At 42.5% G+C, this 20446-nt stretch overlaps 2 protein-coding genes across 3 annotated transcripts; one reads left to right on the plus strand and one right to left on the minus strand.

The window, feature by feature from the left end:
• Positions 1–5637: 5637 nt before the first annotated feature.
• Positions 5638–13882, minus strand: avpi1 (arginine vasopressin induced 1). 2 transcript variants are annotated; one of them, XM_084075576.1, is made up of 3 exons: positions 13751–13882; positions 8485–8872; positions 5638–7769 (listed from the first exon to the last, which is right to left on the minus strand). In XM_084075576.1, exons 2-3 carry the CDS (start codon positions 8838–8840, stop codon positions 7538–7540), a joined length of 588 nt encoding a protein of 195 aa, XP_083931702.1. In that variant the 5' UTR covers positions 8841–8872; positions 13751–13882; the 3' UTR covers positions 5638–7537. The 2 variants fall into 2 exon arrangements, with proteins under 2 accessions (XP_083931702.1, XP_083931701.1); XM_084075575.1 differs by having other exon boundaries at positions 8485–8875.
• Positions 13883–16237: 2355 nt separating this feature from the next.
• marveld1 (MARVEL domain containing 1) lies at positions 16238–18291 on the plus strand. The gene is made up of 2 exons (XM_084076289.1): positions 16238–17201; positions 17644–18291. Exon 1 carries the CDS (start codon positions 16576–16578, stop codon positions 17164–17166), a length of 591 nt encoding a protein of 196 aa, XP_083932415.1. The 5' UTR covers positions 16238–16575; the 3' UTR covers positions 17167–17201; positions 17644–18291.
• The last annotated feature ends 2155 nt before the right edge of the window (positions 18292–20446 follow it).

Raw genomic sequence — 20446 nt, forward strand, 5'->3', positions numbered from 1 at the left:
AATATAATGTATTTAATATAATAATAACAATAATAATAATAATATAATATAATATAATGTGGGTAAAGTGCTGATAATAAAGTATTTAATATAATAATAATATAATATAATACTGAAACAAGAGGACATTTGGACCATAGAATAGAATAAAAAACAGAGGTTACGATGCCTCTAATGTTATTCTACGGACTGCGTCGCCCTCTAGTGGACACACTCTACTCTCGTCTACTCTAGGTATAATATTTATAACTATGACGCAGTGACTCAACAAACACTGTTTATGGATATTTAGTCCATTTAATCATTTTAGAAACAGCATCATCATAATAAGATGATGATTTGTGTTGTTAATTCCTCCTGCACTCATTGGTTTGTTAGTTTGTTTTGAGCATAAAGCACATGCTAGCTGCTAGCTAGCCGCTAGCTGCACATAAACAGACCTTAGGACTACACTACATTTAAGAACTACATGTTCCATCCACCATGGGTGGCTAGAAAAACTACAATCGACTACTACATTTCCCATACACCAACATGGGTAGCGATTAGGACTACATTTAAAGAACTACATTTTCCATCGAGAATGGGTAGCTAGAAAAACTACAATCGATTACTACATTTCCCATACACCATGGATGACTTAGAAGTACTAGAACTACACTAGAATGGACTACATTTCCCACACACCTAAGTGTCATGCTTCACATAGAATGCCACATGAATGCTTCCGTTTTCTCTTCAAAATAAAATACCCACCGTGTCAAGCCTCACACAGAACGCAACGCGAGTGCTTCCGCTCATTTAAAAAAAAAAATACAACCGTTTTAACGCTTACAAACTACAAATACTACGACGGTGTCGCGTGCCGAAAATAGCCGATCTACAAGCTCACAATGAGTCTCATTGTGAGCTTGTAGATTTGAACAGCTTCGTGTAGAAACCAGCGCCATGTTGCGTCATCTCGTGTTTAATATGTTGATGATTAAAGTGATTTGTTGACGACAAACACTTGTATTTACTCATTGTGTCCACACGAGGGCGACAAGGGCCGTTGAATACAACCAGATGAACGGAGTCATATGTATTGTAAACATGAACACATTGTTACATTTATAACATTATTAGATCAATGGATTTACATTAATGTTGTGTTTTTACAGTTAGTTAGTTAGTTAGTTAGTAATATAATGCAGTGGTTCTCAAACTTTTTCATGTCAAGGACCCCCAAATTGACACTTATTAGCCCGCGGACCCCCATTTGAAAAGATATGCCAGGGACCCCCATAAGAGAAGATTTTTACGTCTCTATAGCAGTGATTCTCAACCATTTTAATTTCAAGGACCCCCAGTTTGACATGCATTAGGGTACGGACCCCCATTTAATGGCATTTATATCTCTTGGGACCCCAATTCATATTGTAAAATCAATGTTAATCTAACTCTGAGAGTGTAACGGGTCCATTTGGTTCCATTTGTACACTCTCAGAGTTACAGACCCATAAGGGTCCATTTGGTTCCTGTCCATAATTTAGCTGGGGACCCCCTGGAACCCCCTCAAGTACCCCTGGGGGTCCCCGGACCCCACTTTGAGAACCAACGATATAATGTATTTAATATAATCCTAATATAATATAATGTATTTAATATAATTATAATATAATGTATTTTTGGTAAAGTGATGATAATATAATGTATTTGATATAACTAGAGGTTTGGGCCGCTTCACTGTCCTCACATCTAGGCTTGATCAGAGCACTGATTAACAGTCTGGGAGGCGAATGGAGTGATCGTGTGCTGACCAACCCCGGACGTACACTGGTGGTCACTTCAATTAAAGTAGTAGGAAGTAGGATAAATAATTAAAAGAGTTTGGTGTAAACAATGTTGTCAGTTATTCCTTTGACAGCGTTGGCTCTCTTTCCCCTTGAGAAGTCTGTGTAGAGTTGGCCATGAGCGAACACAGGCTAGGGCAGTGGTTCTCAAACTTTTTCACGCCAGGGACCCTCAAATTGACACTTATCAGCCCGCGGACCCCCATTTGAAAAGATATGCCAGGGACCCCCCATAAGAGAAGATTTTTTTACGGCTCTAGCATTGATTCTCAACCATTTTATTTTCAAGGACCCCCAGTTTAACATGCATTAAGGCTACGGACCCCCATGTAATGGCATTTATATCTCTGGGATCCCAATTCATATTGTAAAATCAATGGTAATTTATCTCTGAGAGTGTACAAATGGAACCAAATGGACCCGTTAGGGTCCATTTGGTTCCATTTGTACACTCTCAGAGTTACAGACCCATAAGGGTCCATTTGGTTCCTATCCATCATTTAGCTGGGGACCCCCTGGAACCCCCTCAAGTACCCCTGGGGGTCCCCGGACCCCACTTGGAGAACCAATGGGCTAGGGTAAGTAGATGCCAACTCTGTCATTCTCTTGGCCTTGACCTTTATTGATGGTAAGGGAGAAAGCTAACCTGACAGGGAACTGGCGTCTGCAAAATGTGAAGGGAAGCTCATCACTTCTGTCATGGTGAGGGATCCTTGGGAGGAAGATTCTTTCACCCTTTGTTTGTTCCTACTGCAATCTCACACACAATGACTTTGTCTCCATCATCTGTACCACCACCATTCTGGTGCCGTTTCTGAGAGTGCGTTCGGGACCTGCTTGCAGGTTTCTAAGCCGCATGACTGGGGCTCCTAGTTTAAGCTTCAGATTATGGTCAGGGACTCCAGAGGGAGTCAGTGAATTTAGGACATTTAGGAACACCTGTTGTTGATTTTCTTTGGATATCGTTGTTCAGCGCAGTGTATGCAGTGCCTTTGAGAAGATTGTGTTTGTCGATACATCGATTCTGCAGGTCAGGGAAGTTGTATGAAATTAGTGTATTCAAATCCTTAACCAAGGGGTGTGGCGGAATGTGGATTTGGACTTCAGTGTGTCCATGTGCGAGTTCGTCTTCCCCTAATTCAAGGAGATAGTTAGAGAAGTCCTTCTCAGCCATATCTGTCCTCATGTTGACGTTAAGCCTGTGGTCCTTCATGGCAGGATAGAGTGGTGACATCTGGATGCAAGCTCTAACTATTTGGGCCCTGCCTGCTCTCTTGATAACAGGGAGAGTCTGCCTAGGGTCTCCACCCTGCAGAATAGTTTTGCCCCCAGGCTGTTGTGACTGCATCGGGTCTCTCAGCGCTCTCTCCACACACTCAACATTAAAGCGGTTAACGCTGAAGATCTCGTCCCAGATGATTAAGTTGCTGATCTTAAATCTTTAAGACCTGAGAACGCATCTGTGTGTCATTTTTAGATTTCGTTGGGCTATTCAAAAATAGCAGATATACAAGCTCGAGTGCCGTGCTATGAGCTTGTAGATCTGCTATTTTTGAAAGATTGTGAACAATTTTGTGCAAATCTTTAAAGCGAGCATTTCTAACTAAAATGTTATTGCTTCTGGGGATTCTACAAATGTCTTCTAAATCAGTTTAAAAAGGTGTTCTGAAACACTTATGTTGCTATAATATTAATGTCAGTGTCAAGGAGCCCCACAACGATATGTATTTGGCTGCGGACCCCCATCTCAAATTAAAAAAAATGTTCCAGGGACCCCCAGAAGCAAAGATTTGAGTAAAAAACAATGGCTTTACAGATATATATATTTGCAAAAAAAAGAAAACACGATAAAAAAAAAAATAGCAGATCTACAAGCTCATAGCGCGGCACTCGGTGCCGCGCTATGAGCTTGTATATCTGCTATTTTTGAATAGCCAAAAGTATAAAATATGGATACACAGATGCGTCCCCCGGTCTTAAAGGGTTAAATCTTGACTGTGCTGTCCTACCACCCTCAAGGTTTTGAGCAGTCAAGCCTGTGCTGCCGACACTTAGCACAATGCCATTCTCTGCTCTAATTCTAGCTGCAATTAGCTTTAAAAAGTAAAGGTTGTTCCATATCCTGCAGGTGAGTTCAGAACGAACTGTCTCGTAATGGGGTCAACCTTTGGTGCATGGACTGCCTGATAGACAGCTTCACAGAGTTCCATCTGTTCCACATTTAGCTGAGGAGTGAGCAACTGTACAATATGTTTGTTCTTGCTCAGTTAGCGGTCTTGGCTGTGGCATGTCCTCGTAGTTTCCCATTTGTGACAGCTCATCATCAATAGTAGCACCTGATCAGTGGCGTGCACAGACATTTTGAGGGGCAGGTGCTCAAGTAAATTGTACTTTTTTTTGTTTATTGTTCTGCTCTTTTTTCCCTCTACACCTATACCTTGTAGCTTGTAGATCTGCTATTTCTGGCTAAAGTTCTCCTCAGAAAAGGGATGCTAGGTTTCGAGTGGTTATGGTAAAAAGAAAAATCATATCACATAAAGATTTGGCGGACCACCTGTAGTAACTCTGAGGACCCCCTAGGGGTCCCGGACCCCCTGTTGAAGACCCCTGCTGTAAACTAAAAAAGTTTTTTTCAAACGGGCACTTCTGGTCAAGAGGGCAAAGGGCAGGTGCTCTAGCACCAACTAGAGTCTATCTGTGCACGTCCCTGCACCTGATTGTGTATAAATGCTTTGTCTACTGCATCTGTAGGGCACCTACAAAGATGCTGTGGCTAACCTGTTAAGATGTGGTAGGAAATGTAGTTTTGTATTAACCGTACAATATGTAAGTACATTGAAGGCGGGGAAAGAAGCCTTTATTATAGCCAGAGCTCTGATCAACAGTCTGTTGTTTCGGGGCAAATGGAGTGATCATGCGCGTTGAGCAACCCCGGACATATTTTTGTACAACCCAGAATAACTAAATTGACCAAATGGTTCACATAGAAAAGAATAACAAACATTTTCAAGACAGCAACTGTGGATGTAGCTTTTCCAAGTCATTTAATCAAACTGCAACCAAATCATCAAGACGTTGATTGGATGATTTAGTTTTTGACCTTTTTTTTAAGAGAATTGTACAAGATTGTCAAATACAACCAATTACATAGAACAATACCTAACATTTGTATAACCTAAATGTGATCAAACAAAATGTACAAAAGAATTGGCATCAAAATATACTTACAGTACCAGGGTACTCAAATTCTTTGACAAATCGTCAAGCTTGTTAAATAGCAGATCTACAAGCTCACAACGTGGCACACTGTAGATCAGCTTTTTTTTCCCGAATAGCCGAAGTATGATCTTAAGTGGCTAATGTATGTTTTGTATTCATAATAAAACCTGAAAAGCAACAAGTGACCAAAGCTGTCAAATGCTGTGATTGTAGTGGAGTAAAAAGTACAACGTTTGGCTCTGAGATGTAGTGTATAAGTAACAAAACTTTGATAGAAAATTACAGCATAGCGGAATGTAGTGTTTTTGGACTTCCAGGCAAGTTTAAACGTCTGCTGCAAGTTGATTTTCATACTGTACTGCATTGGTTCTCAAAGTGGGGTCCGGGGACCCCCAGGGGTACTTGAGGGGGTTCCAGGGGGTCCCCAGCTAAATGATGGATAGGAACCAAATGGACCCTTATGTGTCTGTAACTCTGAGAGTGTACAAATGGAACCAAATGGACCCTAACGGGTCCATTTGGTTCCATTTGTACACTCTCAGAGTTAAATTAACATTGATTTTACAATATGAATTGTGGTCCCAGAGATCGAAATGCCATTAAATGGGGGTCCGTAGCCTAATGCATGTCAAACTGGGGGGTCCTTGAAATTAAAATGGTTGAGAATCACTGCTAGAGCAGTAAAAAATCTTCTCTTATGAGGGTCCCTGGCATATCTTTTCAAATGGGAGTCCGCGAGCTAATAAGTGTCAATTTGGGGGTCCTTGACACGTAAAAGTTTGAGAACCACTGCTGTACTGAAATAGGCTCCGTGTATAACAGTAGTCCCAGGTTTCCGGAAGGTGGCATACCCATCTCCTGCTCCGGTTCAGTGTCCCATAACTTGGTACTGTTGAACTGGAAAGATATATATAACACTTTTGTGTGTGTTCCCCGTTCAAATACGCTACCGAGACAAATATCAAATGAAGCTATGAATGGAAACTGAACTGGAAACGGGTATTATGGCACCTTCTGGAAGCCCAGGACTGCAGTTATGCACAGAGCCTATTCTAGTGGTATCTAACGAACCACCTGTATGCTTTGGTCAATGGACACAGCAGTAATGTCATGTGTACGATGATAATCAAAAGCTAAACATGTCAGAACACTGGACTAGTGTGGTCTTTAAACACTGTGATGCACTTTAGCCTGTAACTGCACAGCACTCCTGTTCTAGCTGACAGATATCTATGTTGCAACGGCTGCGCGTCCTCTTTCTTTTTATCGCTTTTCCCAACAGAACAGGAGTTTTATTAAAGCAATGTTGAACTTTGGCAGAACCGTGAGTGTACTGTATACTGTACAATAGCTACCTGTATATTATGTGCATCCAAATATTGTCCATCATCTTTATGTTGCTTTTGTGCCAAACCAGAAGTAGTGATTTTGTGACCTCTCACTGAATGGCAACAAACACAAACAAGATTCTGCCAATACATTAACCACTTAAGTCCCATACACTTTGACGTATGACCAATTTAAAAAAATAGCTACATCTACAAGTTCACAACGTGTTGCATCGTGATGCGATATGAGTTGTAAATTAGCTATTTTGAAAATTTCCAAAAATCAACGTAGGTCAGCAATATCGGTGTAATATATATATCTATTTTACCAACCGCCAGTTTGCTAACAAACTGCAGATTTTGACAGGGTGATGTCACCAATATCACTGTCACCAATCTATTATGCCAACTGCCAGTTGGCAAAATAGGTGGAAAATAATTGCATACCAGGACTGGTCTTGTATCATACGCAGGTGGCTGCATAACCTACATTCAAGTGGAACATGGCTTTATGTTCAGGTATTTTAGCTATCTGTCTTCCGCAGAAGTAAATAGGGCTTCAGTGGTTTATGTGTGCATACATAACATCTGAACAGTGTTACAGTACAGTAACCTGTATCTTAACAGTGTTACAGTACAGTAACCTGTATCTTAACAGTGTTACAGTACAGTAACCTGTATCTTAACAGTGTTACAGTACAGTAACCTGTATCTTAACAGTGTTACAGTACAGTAACCTGTATCTAAACAGTGTTACAGTACAGTAACCTGTATCTTAACAGTGTTACAGTACAGTAACACTGTATCTTAACAGTGTTACAGTACAGTAACCTGTATCTTAACAGTGTTACAGTACAGTAACCTCTATCTTAACAGTGTTACAGTACAGTAACCTGTATCTTAACAGTGTTACAGTACAGTAACCTGTATCTTAACAGTGTTACAGTACAGTAACCTGTATCTTAACAGTGTTACAGTACAGTAACCTGTATCTTAACAGTGATACAGTACAGTAACCTGTATCTTAACAGTGTTACAGTACAGTAACCTGTATCTTAACAGTGATACAGTACAGTAACCTGACCGTTTCAAGTATAGACACAGTTCAAAACGAGACAGAGTTCCACCTCTCTGGAGGTCTTATAGGTTGTCAAAACGTCAATGCAGGATGCGGTGGAGGTATCTCTCTGGGTCTTTCTCTCTCCCTCTCCTTAACCCTGCCCTGGATGGTCTCTCGGGGGTCCCCGCTGGTCCCTGAGCGTCCGTGGCCCCTGCACCTCCTCCCTGCGTCCATGCTTGTGGCTCTGGGCTGCCGTGTCCCCCTCCCTCTGAGGAGCTCTCCTCCACGGGGGCCTTCGCCTGGCTGCTAGGGGAAACGTCACCGCCGATCCTGAACAACAAAGAGACTTATTTAAACCTTATAGTAATCAAGAGGCTTTTAAAGCCACTGAGTTCAGGCAGGTACATTGAACTCAATGTTAAGCTTAGATTGTTCCATCCAGCGGCTTTATGTTTGCAATTTCATACAGTTTACGTAAGTTTTCCGAGGATCTCACGTATTTGCTCGGCTTAATCAGCAGGCATTCAAAAGTGTGTGCGTGCGTGCGTGTGTGTGAGACTAATTCTGCATGCATGAACATGCACAAGCTTGCTAGGGCTGTCGCGATTACAAATTTAAGTTGACGATTAATTGTCACTCAAATAATTGCAATTAACGATTTAATTGTGTGTTTGGCCATTGAACATTGGAACATGTGAAATATTTCTGTTTGGCTTTTAGGCTTCCTAATCAAAAAATGCACAAGCCAGATATGACAAATAACTTAAATATACAAAGAAATTATTTAATCATTTTATACATAGGAAATAATAGAAATAGCAGATCTATAAGCTTACAACGCGTCACGAAGAGACGCGTTGTAAGCTTGTAGATCTGCTATTTCTACTATTGTTTTAATATTTGAAAATGTGTGAACCTTTTTCAACATGGAAACAATTATGATTATGCTAAAATAATTGCGATTAAACGATGATGTAATAATTGTGACGGGCATAAAGCTTGCATTCACAATCAATCACAGAAAGACCTCCCAGCTTTTTTCTACCTGAGGTGATTGAAGGCTTGCAGCCAGCGAGAGCCCAGCGCGTCTCTCCCCCCCCCCAAGCCCCCCACGGCCCTGAGGCCCCGCCGCCGGCTCCGGGCCCTCAGCCCTATCAGCGCCTGGGCCAGCTCGGCCTCGTCCCCGTGGCCCCAGACCAGCTGGGCCCTCTGCTCGGCATCCTGGTCCCCCGCCGCCCGGAACAGCCTCTGGAGCTGCCACAGGTTCACTCCGCCGAAGATGTTCCCCGAGCCGGCCTTCCTGCCTCTCCTCCGCTCGGCCGCCAGGCGCCACGTCACCACGCCGGGGGGGCCCGCCCCCACCGAGGAGGACGGATGAGAAGAGGCCTGGTGGGGGTCCATCGTCCAAAACCCACACACGCACTGGCTCTGCTCTGCTGGGGGGAAGATAAAAAAAACCTGTCTTCTTAACCCATTCAATTCGGGAAACGCATCTGTGTCATTTTAGATTTCTTTAGCTATTAAAAAAATATGTTATATTGTTTTACAATTGCGATTTTTTTTTGCAAATCTTTGAGAATATATATTTCTTAACACGAACATTTGTAAAATATTTTGTTCCAGGGACCAAGATTTGAGTTAAAAACATTTCGCTTTAAAAATATATAATACTCAAAGAATAGGTTTTCAAGATTTTTCTAAAATAGCACCCAGGACAATTTCACAATACATTAAAATCTCTGTGATACGATTATTGTGAGTTTTTTTTTTATCACGATAAGCGATAATAGCGATTAGCGTCCCGTCCCTAGTCAACACTAACCCAGACGCAGCTAGACACTGAACCCCTAACTGCTCCCAACGAGTAGGTTTGGTGCATTGCATGGTTTCCTCTGCTGTCCATGTGTAAATGTGTGTGTGAATGTAATGCACACTGTAAAGCAGGGGTCTTCAACGTTTTCAGGCCAAGGACCCCCTAGCTGAGAGAGATGAAGCAGGGACCCCCTCTATAGGCCTATTGTATAAAATTAAAATAGCCAATCTACAAGCTCACACGCGAGGCATTGTGAGTTTGTAGATCTGCTATTTTTGGCTAAAGTTCTCGTCAGAAAAGGGATGCTAGGGTTCAAGTGGTCAATGTAAAAACTAAATCATATCACACAAAGATTTGGCGGACCCCCTGTAGTAGCTCAGAGGACCCCCTAGGGGTCCCGGACCCCCTGTTGAAGACCCCTGCTGTAAAGTGCTTCAGATAAAGGTGCTATAAAAAAAATGCACCATTTACCACACATCACCCATACAGATATATTATCAAGTAGGAGAACACAGTTCAGTTGTAAATAGGATTTGGATGAGTGACAGTGACACAGAATAACGGTGCACCTTGAACAAAATAGATATGCTGTTGTTGGTACCAATCTCAACCTTGTGTCCGTATTTTGACCATGTCACTATAGGCAAAAACTGTCCACAATTGCCTAAATAGCAGATCTACAAGCTCACGGCGTGCTGTGTGCTTGTAGATCTACAATTTTCGCTGTTCGCCTTAAGACAAAGCATATAGGGTTGATTGTAAGTGGTGATGAATACAAGTATAAATGCTAGTAGAATTCCTCCACCCCAATGCACCCCCATAGCCTTTTCATGGAAGATGAAAGACCACACATTTAATGGAAAATCTGATTTGTACGTTTGATGGTGTAGGTGAGTCTCTCAACTGTAGAACAGGACTACAGGTTGAGAGAGAGGGAGGTTATCGTGTAACTAGTCTATTATGCAACAACAGCATGATAGATGTTATTGTATGACAGAGGAGGAGATAGCTAACTGTGCTGTACTGTATATACAGAGTGACTATCTGCTCCATCTCTCTGCTCTGATTCTTTAATCCTACTTTAAATTAGGAACTAGGAGAGCTGTGCTTGAAAGCCCATTAAACTGCAGATGGTTGCTCGCTCTCTTGTTGGTTTACGTTACAATGTAACATAACAATGTAACGGTTCCATGGTTTGAAGTGGGACGGTGACAGACAGGTGTTTTGCCTAATAACTAGGATAGTGATTGCTGTTTTTTTCTGGTCATGTGGGTCAACAGCTGTTGGACTACAGCAGCTCTAACTAATCTAGGGTCAGGTAGATTATCATGCTTTCTTCTTGTGACCCCGCAGGCCTATAGATTTGACAAAAATCAAGATCATTGCAACTAATTAGAGATGCAGATTGCATCTCAAACTTGACTTTCATTAACCCATTAAGACCTGAGGCTGATTCTACAAATGTCTTCTATATCCTAACAGTTTTTTTGAAACAAAACGAATGTTTCTATACCAGTGGTTCTCCAACATTTTCATGTCAAGGACCCCCAAAATGATATGTATTTGGCCGCCGACCACCCATCTCAAAATATGTTGTTCCAGGGACCCCCCAGAAGCAAAGATTTTCAGTTAAAGATATTTGCTTGAAAAAATATATATATTCGAAGATTTGCACACATTTTCAAGATTTTTCAAAAATAGCAGATCTGCAAGCTCATGAATAGCCAAAGTGTAAAATAGTGGTTTAAGACGGTGGTTACACAGATGCGTTCCCGGTTTTAATGGGTTAACTTCTATTTGGTTTGACATGTGTAAAGGCTTTAGATCAAACCTTTTGTGCCATGTTTTCATTTCCTTGATAGTAAGTGTCAAAATTAAGTTTAATTATGACACCACATCAAAAATGTAATATTATAATATCTGATTTTGTATGTCCATAGGCTACACACATAAAAGCCTTCAGAAATATGTTCTTTCACATCAGGATGTAATGTTCATTAGACTCAATAATAGAGCAATAATCCACCTATCTCCCAGACTCCCTCCTCAGTCAGAGTTTGAATGAATGTAGAATTATGTGCAGGATGTCATTTGTATATAGATGTGAGGAGACTTAACCCTTGTGTCACGTTTTGATTTGAGCTAAAAAGCATTATTTTACATTTTGGCTATTTTTTAGCTATTTTTAAGCTTGTAGATCTGCTATTTTTGAGAAATCGTAAAAATTTGTGCAAATCTTTGATTCTTCTTTTTTTCAAGCAATAATTTGTAACTCATATCTTTGCTTCTGGGGGGGTCCCTGGAACAACACATTTTGAGATGGGGGTCCGCGGCCAAATACATATACATTTTGGGGTCCTTGACATGAACAGGTTTGAGCACCACACTGACACAGTAACATACGTTTTTTTTCAAAAAACAGTTTTTAGAACACATTCTAAAAACAGACATTTTATAGAATCTGCCTCGGGTGTTAATGGGTTAATTTAACCGACTAAACCCTTGTTTGAATATATGCCAGGGTGCCAGTGATTGCCCTCTCCCTCTGCCAATGTTGGCGCCCGTGCCTAAGGTTGCCCTGTTTTAGATCATTGCTGCTATTTGTTTCAAAAAGCTTTTGAAGCTACCTTACCCTTACCTGCATGGCTTATAACGATTTATACACATAAAATGAACATTTCCATATTGTGTAAAGCTAGTCTTCCATGTTGTAATGTGAGACACATCTCTGATAGTTTACACATTATTTCTTCTTAGTTGTGATTGTATTTATTTGACACTTGCTTTGGCAATATATAAAACCAATGTTTTCTCCTGTCAATAGAGCTCCTTTAAATTGAATTGGATTATTGACTAACCCCATCTGTGACCTCCCTATGGGGGGGGGGGGGGAGACATTATTGACATGGGTTTGTCAATAATGTTAAGGTCTTTTTTACTTTACTGGAGTGTTTCCAATTTTCAGTATTTCAGTACTTTTACTTCTACTCCACTACATCTCAGAGGCAAATGTTGTACTTTTACTCCACTACTATTTGAAAACTTTAGTTACTAGTTACTTTATAGATTTTGATTATTGTTACAAAACATACATTAACCACTTCAGCCCTACATACATTTCGGCCATCTGAAAATAGCCGATCTACAAGCTCACAATGCGTCGCCATGCGACGCATTGTGAGCTTGTAGATCTGCTATTTATTTTCAAAATATTTTCATACATTTGAAAACTTGATACATCAGCTATTTGAAAATAGCAGATCTACAAGCATCTGCATACATTGAAAAAACAATGTGAGTACCTTTTTTCACCACTGCCTATTCACAACCCTCTGTGTATATAATGCTGTATTATTTTATATTATATTACATTATGCAGCATGACATAATATTCGGGTCAAATCGGAACATGTCTGTATTAAGTATTGGTATCAAAATGTACTTACAGTACCAAAAGTAAATGTACTCATTATGCAGAAGGTCCCGTTTCACAAGTTTTCAAATGTATACAAATCTTGTGAAAATACAATAGCTGATCTACAAGCTCACAATGAGTCACGATCGGCTATTTTCAAATGGCCTAAATATATATATATATATATGTCTGAGTGAAGTGGTTCATGTTTCGTAATAACAATCAAAATCTACAAAGTAACTAGTAACTAAAGTTTTCAATAATTATAGTGGATTAAAAGTAAAATATCTGCCTCTGAGATGTAGTGGAGTAAAAGTAAAAGTATAGACAATTGGAAATACTCCAGTAAAGTAAAAGAAATACCTCAACATTGTACTTGAAGTACAGTACTTGAGTAAATGTACTCAGTTACTTTACACCGGTCACGCGAGGACTCGACGTAATAACAAATGAATCAGTAACAACAACATGAGACATAGCTCCATATAGAACCTCTCACTCCGCTACAGCTCCGAGATGAGGTTCTATGTGGATGTCACCCAGAATCGGGCGAACGTCCGCCAAGGCTCCGCTGTTTACCCTTTTTTATACATCATATCCCAAAACTAATGGTAGATTCCAAACCGCACGGATGTTTAAGGTTTGGTCGGGAGCAAAATATTTTAGGTCGGGAGCGAAACTACCCGTTTAAATGTCTTATTTAGTCAGCCTGTGGCCATGTTTCACATTGTAGCTGTAGCCAAACCGGGAGCCGTACTGGCAGCGGACGTAGGGGGGTTTTCCGGGTTGAATGGGAAACATGGCCACAGGCTGACTAAAAAAGACATTTAAACGGGTAGTTTCGCTCAGGACCTAAAACATTATGCCCCCGACCAAACCTTAAACATCCGTGCGGTTTGGAATCAACCATTAGTTTTGGGATACGATGTATACAAAAGGGTAAACAGCGGAGTCTTGGAGGACGTTCCAACGATCCTGGATGAGAACGACATAGAACCTCATCTCGGAGCTGTATAGCGGAGTGAGAGGTTCTTTGTGGAGCTATATGAGACAGAGAGAAAATGTAATAGATTACAGACTTACCTCCTTCTAAAGGAACTTCTATGTTAAAGGCAGATCTCTGCTACAGCATTGTTCTTTATAACTATGTGTGTGTATGTGCTACAGACAAAGCTAGTGTAACCACGGCCATAGTGTGAGTCCACTATCATGACCTGTAATCTGATCCGGACTGGCGGGTGTCCGTTACCACGGGCGACCAAACTGGCCAACGAGAGCGCTCGAACGCGTCCGTTCCCTCCCCTTTGTGGGCGGACACGGACTTTATTCCCGCGGACTCCCACCAATCACCACCGGGGGGCTGGGGGAGGGTTTTGCTCCGCCCCTCGGCCACGTATGTATGCCCGCTGAGTGTCCCGTGCCGAGAAGAATAGCCCAGATCTACAAGCTCACAACACGTCGCGTCGCGACGCGTTGTGAGCTTGTAGATCTGGGCTATTCTCGAGTGGAGTGAGTGTAATCATCCATTGACGTCAATCGGGACAGAGGAGGGAATGGAGCCTCCCGGCGGGGAGTCCCGCGTCAAGCTGCATGTCCATGTGTGTGACGTCACAACAAGTCCTTGTGATCAACCTGTGAGCAATACGTCTCTACACGCAGTACACACACACACACACACACACACACACACACACACACACACACACACACACACACACACACACACACACACACACACACACACACACACACACACACACACACACACACACACACACACACACACACACACTGTGACATGTGAGAGGATCACTAATCAATATATTTAGCTGATTTGAAAGACCTGTAGTATCCTGGGAAGGGGCCAATCGATTTGAGACCTTTTCAGGCCGTGACCCCCCCCACAATAAACGTATTTGAACTGAGGACCCCCCAAAATAATCATATTTTAACTGAGGACCCCCACAATAATCATATTTTAACTGAGGACCCCCACAATAATCATATTTTAACTGGGGACCCCCACAATAATCATATTTTAACTGGGGACCCCCCAAAATAATCATATTTTAACTGAGGACCCCCAAAATAATCATATTTTAACTGGGGACCCCCCAAAATAATCATATTTTAACTGGGGAAACCCCCACCCTGATAAGCACTTGGAATTGTAGGAGTTGAGGCATTACATTTAGTTTGACTCGGTTCCACACATAAATAGTGAACATTGCTGATCTACAAGCTCACAAGGTGTCGTGAGCTTGTAGATCGTTTGTTTTCTCAATTTTTGCCTCTTTCTTATTTGACAATGTAGCCATTGTATGACCAGTTTTTATAGTATAGTTTGTTGATGACTTTGAATGCAGTAATGGTATTAAAAAGGTGTTAAAAGTCCTTAAATTCTCTTCACTGTCATCTGGGGACCCCCCCAAAATCATGTGGGGACCCCCTGGGGGTCAAGGACCCCCTAGCTGAGAGATAGAGATGAAGCAGGGACCCCCTACTCTAGATTGTATAAAATTGTGTATCATAGATTAAAGTTTTTTTTTTACTTAGTCTGCTCCTTTTTCCCTCTACACCTATACCTCTTTGCCAAAAATAGCCGACCTACAAGCTCTCTGGGAGGCGTTGAGAGCTTGTAGATCTGCTATTTTCGGCTAATGTTCCCCTCAGAAAAGGAATTCTAGGGTTCAAGTGGTTAATGTAAACAAACTAAATCCTATCACACAAAGATTTGGCGGACCCCCTGTAGTAGCTCTGAGGACCCCCTTGGGGTCCCGGACCCCCTGTTGAAGACCCCTGCTATATAGTATAGGCAAAGCAAAAGTAAAACAATTTACAAATGTATTTAAAGGTAGCTATCTCTCTCTCTCTCTCTCTCTCTCTCTCTCTCTCTCTCTCTCTCTCTCTCTCTCTTTTTCTCTCTCTCTCTCTCTCTCTCTCTCTCTCTCTCTCTCTCTCTCTATTCAAATCAAACATATGTATAACATTACAAAAGCAATTCTGAAACAAAACAAACATCTCTCTCTTTGTCTGTGTGTCTCTCTCTCTGTTTCTGTGTCTCTCAGAGGGGCCGTTGCCTGGCATGGCAAGGTAAACATCATGTTTACATTATGGCAAAGCAAGATGTGAAATAAAACAATCGAACTAATACGTGTAAAAACAGCATAAAGAAATGTGTAAACAGAGTTGTTTGACATTGCAACGTATATCAATCAAGTAGTATATTATGAAAAACAATGACCGTAGAAAAAAATACTGTGACCCCCCTCTGTCTCCTCCCCCCCTCCCTCCCTCTCTCTCTCTCTCTCTCTCCTTCCCTCTCTCACTGTCTCTGTCTCTCTCTCTGAGAGAGAGAGAGAGAGAGAGAGAGAGAGAGAGAGAGAGAGAGAATTGGACAACCCTGGAACTACACACTACAGAGAGATGTTTTGGATGGTTCAACTCCAGCTTCCTAAAGGAGGAGCAGGCATTGAATTACAAACCTCCCCTTCCTCCATCTCCCTGCCCCCCTCCCTCCCTGACACACACACACACACACACACACACACACACACACACACACACACACTACAGACGCTGCATTCACACAGAGACAGAGGAGGAAACGGAAAAGACGAAACAAGAAGAAAGAATTTTCATTTCAAAACCCCGGGGTTGTTGTATAGAAAGAAAGAACAAGCAGTTCTTTCTTTTTATCAGACTTTCCCCAATTCTGCCCCCCCCCCCCCCCCCAACATTTGAGGCAACGACACAGACTTTCCTATTTTCTCCTGTTCCCCCCCTCCCTGCCCCCCTCCCCTTTCTTTCCCAGCTGTTTGCAGCTGGCAGAAGGCACCCCCACCCGCCCTGTTTTGGGGGAGAAAAAAAAGGGGAACCGAGAGAGGAGTGTGAAGAACGGATGAGAGATGGCACCCCAACCTCCTCCCCCCCCCCACCACCCGCCGCCGCAGGTGAGAAGAAATTTCCTGGGGTTCCTGAAGAGCTTCATGGGGATCATCCGGATCCTGCAGATCCTGTGTGGAGCCGGGCTGTGGGTCACCATCGCCGCCAACAAATACGAAGGATCCATCCACTTCGTGCTGTTTGTGGCCGTGCTGTTCTGGCTGCTCACCCTCGCCCTGTTCTTCGTCACGCTGCTGGACAAGCAGGACCTCGTCCCCGTCCTGGGCGGGGGGACGGGGGGAGAGCGCTGGATGCTCACTAACTTTGTGCACGACGTCGCGGCCGCCGTGCTCTACCTGCCGGCCATAGGCGTGATGATCTACAAGACCAAGAAGAACTCCTACTGCAACCTGGAGCAGTACAAGCACTTCTGCCTGTACAAGGTCTACCTGGCCGGCGCGGTGTTCGCCTGCCTGGGCGCGGTGGTGTACCTCGTCGGAGCCGTCTACGGGGGGTGCAGAGTGGGGTGCAAGTGTCGGGGTGGTGGGGGGTCCCCCACCCCCAGTACACAGACACAGCATGGCAGGAGAGGCATGATGATGCCTCTGGCATGATGGCATGATGATGCCCTTTCTTTTCTACAACAGTGGTTCTCAAACTTTTTCGTGTCAAGGACCCTCCAAATTGACACTTATTAGCCCGCGGACCCCCATTTGAAAAGATATGCCTCAGGGACCCCCATAAGAGACGATTTTTTACGGCTCTAGCAGTGATTCTCAACCATTTTAATTTCAAGGACCCCCCAGTTTGACATGCATTAAGCTACGGACCCCCATTTAATGACATTTCTATCTCTGGGACCACAATTTATATCCTAAAATCAATGTTAATTTAACTCTGAGAGTGTACAAATGGAACCAAATGGACCCTGACGGGTCCATTTGGTTCCATTTGTACACTCTCAGAGTTACAGACCCATAAGGGTCCATTTGGTTCCTAACTATCTATCATTTAGCTGGGGACCCCCTTGAAATCCCTCAAGGACCCCTGGGGGTCCTCGGACCCCACTTTGAGAACCAATGTTCTACAAGACACAAACAAAAAGAGAGGACAAAGTTTTGTCTTCTTGTAGTTCCGTGCTTCAGGCTTTTTAAGTTGTATGTGTGTGTAGTATGCTAATGTAACACTGTTCATTCTTTTCAGTGCTTAAAGTATATATATTTTATGTATGTTTTTATATGACAGCACGTATTCCGATTATTATTGAAGCGTGACAGACTTGGACACTAAACTAGTGTAAATGTCTTTGACAGCTGTTTTTCGTCTAATTCAAACATCCCAAAGCTTATGTTTTGTAAACTTGTCGAGGCATGAACGTTCTTTTATCAGCGCCTTCTGTCTACCAGAACGCTGTCCAAACAATGTTTGAGCAGCAGCAACCCAAAACATGGTACTACTATATGGTAGACACTGGTGTTTGTTTTTTTTGGGGGGGGGAAACGTGCCCTTATTAAGTGTAAAGTTATGTAAAACCAAATGCAAAAGAATAAACACCACCAAGTCAGTGCTGAGAGGTCTTATTCTTGTTTGGTTTCACTGCTACAGTAGGCTGAAGAAACGTCACCTGTAGCAGTGGGTTTCAACCTTTTTCATACCAAGGACCCCTAAATTGATATACATTTGGCCGCGGACCCCCCATCGGAAAATATTTTGTGCCAGGGACCCCCCAGAAGCAAAGATTTGAGTTACAAATGTTCGCTTTAAAAAAAATAATATATATATTCAAAGATTTGCACACATTTTCACGATTTTTCAAAAATAGCAGATCTACAAGCTCATAGCGCGGCACTCGGTGCCGTGCTATGAGCTTGTATATCTGCTATTTTTGAATGGCCAAAGCTAAGTGGTTAAAATGTGACTAATGATTGTGACGATATGTTAACTAATTTCCCTGGGGACCCCCTGGTATCCCTCCCCAAGGACCACTGGTTGAAAACCACTGACCCTGTAGGCTTATTGTCAGTCAATAGAACCCGCTGAAGACAAACGGTTGTGAGCAGTTTTAAGTGTCCTCTCCAAATGAGACACAGATTTTAGAGAGTCGAGACTGGAGCCCTAAGGAACTTCCTGTCGGGAGATAAAAGACCCAGGCAGCCAACAGCAAGGATGATTTATTTGGCACATGACCACATGAAAGACACGGATTGGCAGGCCTCTGTCTGTGTGAGCTTCTATGATGTCATTGCAAACAATAATGTGTAGTGTGTGTGTGTGTGTGTGTGTGTGTGTGTGTGTGTGTGTGTGTGTGTGTGTGTGTGTGTGTGTGTGTGTGTGTGTGTGTGTGTGTGTGTGTGTGTGTGTGTGTGTGTGTGTGTGTGTGTGTGTGTGTGTGTTAGTTTGGGAAGGGGCCTGTTCTTACCGGAAACATTCTGCTGGGGAGGTTGTTGGCTGGTCTTCGGCCAGTGAAAGGAAAGCCAACCAAAGGGAGATGAGTCAACGTCTAGTCTGATCCAGAGGAAAGCGTAGACACACTAACTAGTAGACAAGATGCTCAGACATCCCGCGAAGCCACACTATATGTGACATGTTATTTTGGTTCCTGCCTGCCAGTCAGCTCGCTCTATACGTCTATGTCTGTGTGTGTGTCCGTGTCCCACAGTTTTGGGAGGTTACACTGTGTGCACTTGTTGTTGTTGCTGAGAGGAATGTGTGTGGTGAAAGAGGCAGCGCTGTTTTTAAAACCCATTAAGACCTGGAACGCATCAGTGTCACTTTTTGATTTGAGCTAAAAAGCATTATTTTTTACACTTTGGCTATTCAAAAATCGTGAAAATGTGTGTAAATCTTTGAATATATATTGTTTTAAAGCGAAAACATTTGTAACTCAAATCTTTGCTTCTGGGGGGGGTCCCTGGAACAAAATATTTTGAGATGGGGGTCGGCGGCCAAATACATATCATTTTGGGGGTCCTTGACATGAAAAGGTTTGAGAACCACTGATATAGAAACATACGTTTTTTTTCAGAATACTGTTTTAGAAGGGATTCAGAAGATTTAGAAGACATTTGTAGGATCGGCTTCACGTCTTAATTGGTTAAATCTGCAAAGCTGCAAGTGTTATGTTCTCTGCCGACAGAGAGAGAGAGGTAACTGCAACTGTAAACTGAGAATTCATTTTTGAATTCTTTTGAAATTTCTCACCTACAGTATAATAACATGCTCAAAATAGAGAGGGACGCCAGCTTTAAAGTGGTGTACTGAGAGGAAGGCTATACGGAGAGGCTGGTTTTGGACACAAAAGGTCAAGAAGACACAGTATGCGTGTCTTTGCTCAAAGACATGGTTTTTGGGCTCCATAGTGAAGGAAGGGGTCAGGCTAATGTTCAACAGCTGCAGGGACATATAAATCTAAACACATCTGAGGGGGGACGCAAACCCACCCTGCACATTCTCCCCCAGAGACATTTCCATAGATGTGGTGTCCTGTCCACATGTGGAGAAAACACTAGTCATGTATAGAAACAGCTCTGGTGGGTGGGACAGCCCCCCATGCATCATTCTGGATAAACAAACAGTCAATATTCAGCTTGATACTGATTACTGAAAGATACTTTTGTGTCACGTTGTTGGTTACAATTAACCTCATGCACCCTAGCGTCCCTATTCTGGGTTTGGACATTCTTTGAAAATAGCCGATCTACAAGTTCACAATGCATTGTAACGTGACGCCTTGTGCTTGTGAGCGTGTATATCGGTTATTTTGAGAGAAGAGATTTGGAGGGAAATACAAGCAGGCCTAGTATAGAGCCTTGGGGGATGCCACTCAACTAAGTAAGTGTATAGGGTTTACGTAGCCAAACACAATGCTTAACGCTGACTGAGTCTTTTCCAGCA

This window comes from Gymnoscopelus microlampas, assembly GCF_963454915.1.
Source record: "Gymnoscopelus microlampas genome assembly, chromosome: 13".
NCBI lineage: Eukaryota > Metazoa > Chordata > Actinopteri > Myctophiformes > Myctophidae > Gymnoscopelus > Gymnoscopelus microlampas.

Coding starts and splice junctions, on each gene's coding strand:
- avpi1 (XM_084075576.1), bottom strand. CDS start 8,840: ATGGACCCCCACCAGGCCTCTTCTCATCCGTCCTCCTCGGTGGGGGCG. Junction 7,770..8,484: donor CAAGCCTTCAATCACCTCAG/GTAGAAAAAAGC, acceptor TTTGTTGTTCAG/GATCGGCGGTGACGTTTCCC.
- marveld1 (XM_084076289.1), top strand. CDS start 16,576: ATGGCACCCCAACCTCCTCCCCCCCCCCACCACCCGCCGCCGCAGGTG.